This window comes from Haplochromis burtoni, unplaced genomic scaffold (assembly GCF_018398535.1).
Source record: "Haplochromis burtoni strain Fernald_Lab_line unplaced genomic scaffold, NCSU_Asbu1 Contig_2054, whole genome shotgun sequence".
Lineage (NCBI taxonomy): Eukaryota > Metazoa > Chordata > Actinopteri > Cichliformes > Cichlidae > Haplochromis > Haplochromis burtoni.
Genome location: NW_024584415.1, coordinates 15,860 through 17,028, shown reverse-complemented (window position 1 = coordinate 17,028; position 1,169 = coordinate 15,860). Strand labels below are relative to the sequence as shown.

The 1,169-nt window shown below is 47.8% G+C and overlaps 1 protein-coding gene across 1 annotated transcript; it reads left to right on the top strand.

Annotated features, from left to right (window-relative positions):
* Window positions 1-34: 34 nt before the first annotated feature.
* Window positions 35-1,169, top strand: LOC102305807 (leucine-rich repeat-containing protein 3B; the record flags this gene model as incomplete). The annotated part of the gene is given in 3 exon segments (XM_005952714.2): window positions 35-196; window positions 267-345; window positions 481-1,169. Coding segments are annotated over 3 exon segments (474 nt in total), but the record flags the coding sequence as incomplete, so codon positions are not given.

Below are 1,169 nucleotides of genomic sequence, written 5' to 3'. Positions count from 1 at the left end.
ACACAGCAGGATCATACTGTTTCGCCCTCCTCAGCTCTCCTCACTTGAAGACGGTTGTTTCCGTGGGTTGGACTCGCTTACTTTCTTGGACCTGTCGTACAACCGCCTGTCCACGCTGGAGCTGCCGGTGCTCGGCGGTCTGCAGATTGAGGCCAACCTCACACATAACCCCTGGCACTGTGACTGCAGGATGGAGGTGTGCACAGCTGCAATGATGTGTGTTTGTAGTTCACACAAAGTCATTACAACTTTCTGTTTGTGTTTAGATGTCCATGCCTCAGTTGGATCTGGACCTGACCTCACTAGCAGAAGTTGTCTGTGCAACCTCTGATCTCCCAAACCTCGGTAAGCTTTCTCTCAGCAGATGTGCTGGACAAAGAACACACAACACATCATTTTTCCTTCTTTTGTACCATTTTGTTCTTTACTTGTGGCTACACACTGTTTTATGGTCTGACACTGTGTGATGTGGTGTTACAGGAGCTGTCGGGATACCACTGGTTGTGCTGATGGAGGACTGGGATCTGTGTTTGTCTGTGAGGAGAACCACTGATGTGGTGACACTCGTCACCATGTTCCTCTGGCTCTTCATGCTCATCTGCTACCTGGCCTACTACATCCGCCAGAACCAGGCGGTCACACGCCGAAACCTGGAGTACCTGAAGTTACTGGAGAGCAAAAATCCTTATAAACCCAAAAAGACAGCTTCATGATGACCTTTTGGAATTCCTGAATGCCTGTCTAGAGTTACCCACAGCTGTGTTTTCCCTCAAAGACATCCGTAATGACTTCCAGAGCAATTTCTTTGCCCACAGGTGCCCACGGGACTCCGGGTACCTTCTGATCAGTTGCTCCCCTCCAAAAGTTACAAAAGCAGATAAAGGACTCCTTAATGATGCAATGCAATACCCCACTGACACTCAGCATCTCTAAGGAACCACAAAGCTTCTCTAGAACGTGGTCATGTACTTCTAGGTCTTCCTCTGAGAACCCTGTAACCTTCTGAAGCACGTCTTCAAAGTGTCCTGTGAAAGATTTCTACAACATATTCAAGTCCTCCTAGAACCTTCTCAGTCTCTTCACAAGCCCATGAGCCCTTCACAAGGACTCTTAAACTTTCCTGTGACTTCCTTATAGAGACTGTTTGTTCTCCTAGATCGATGTGATCT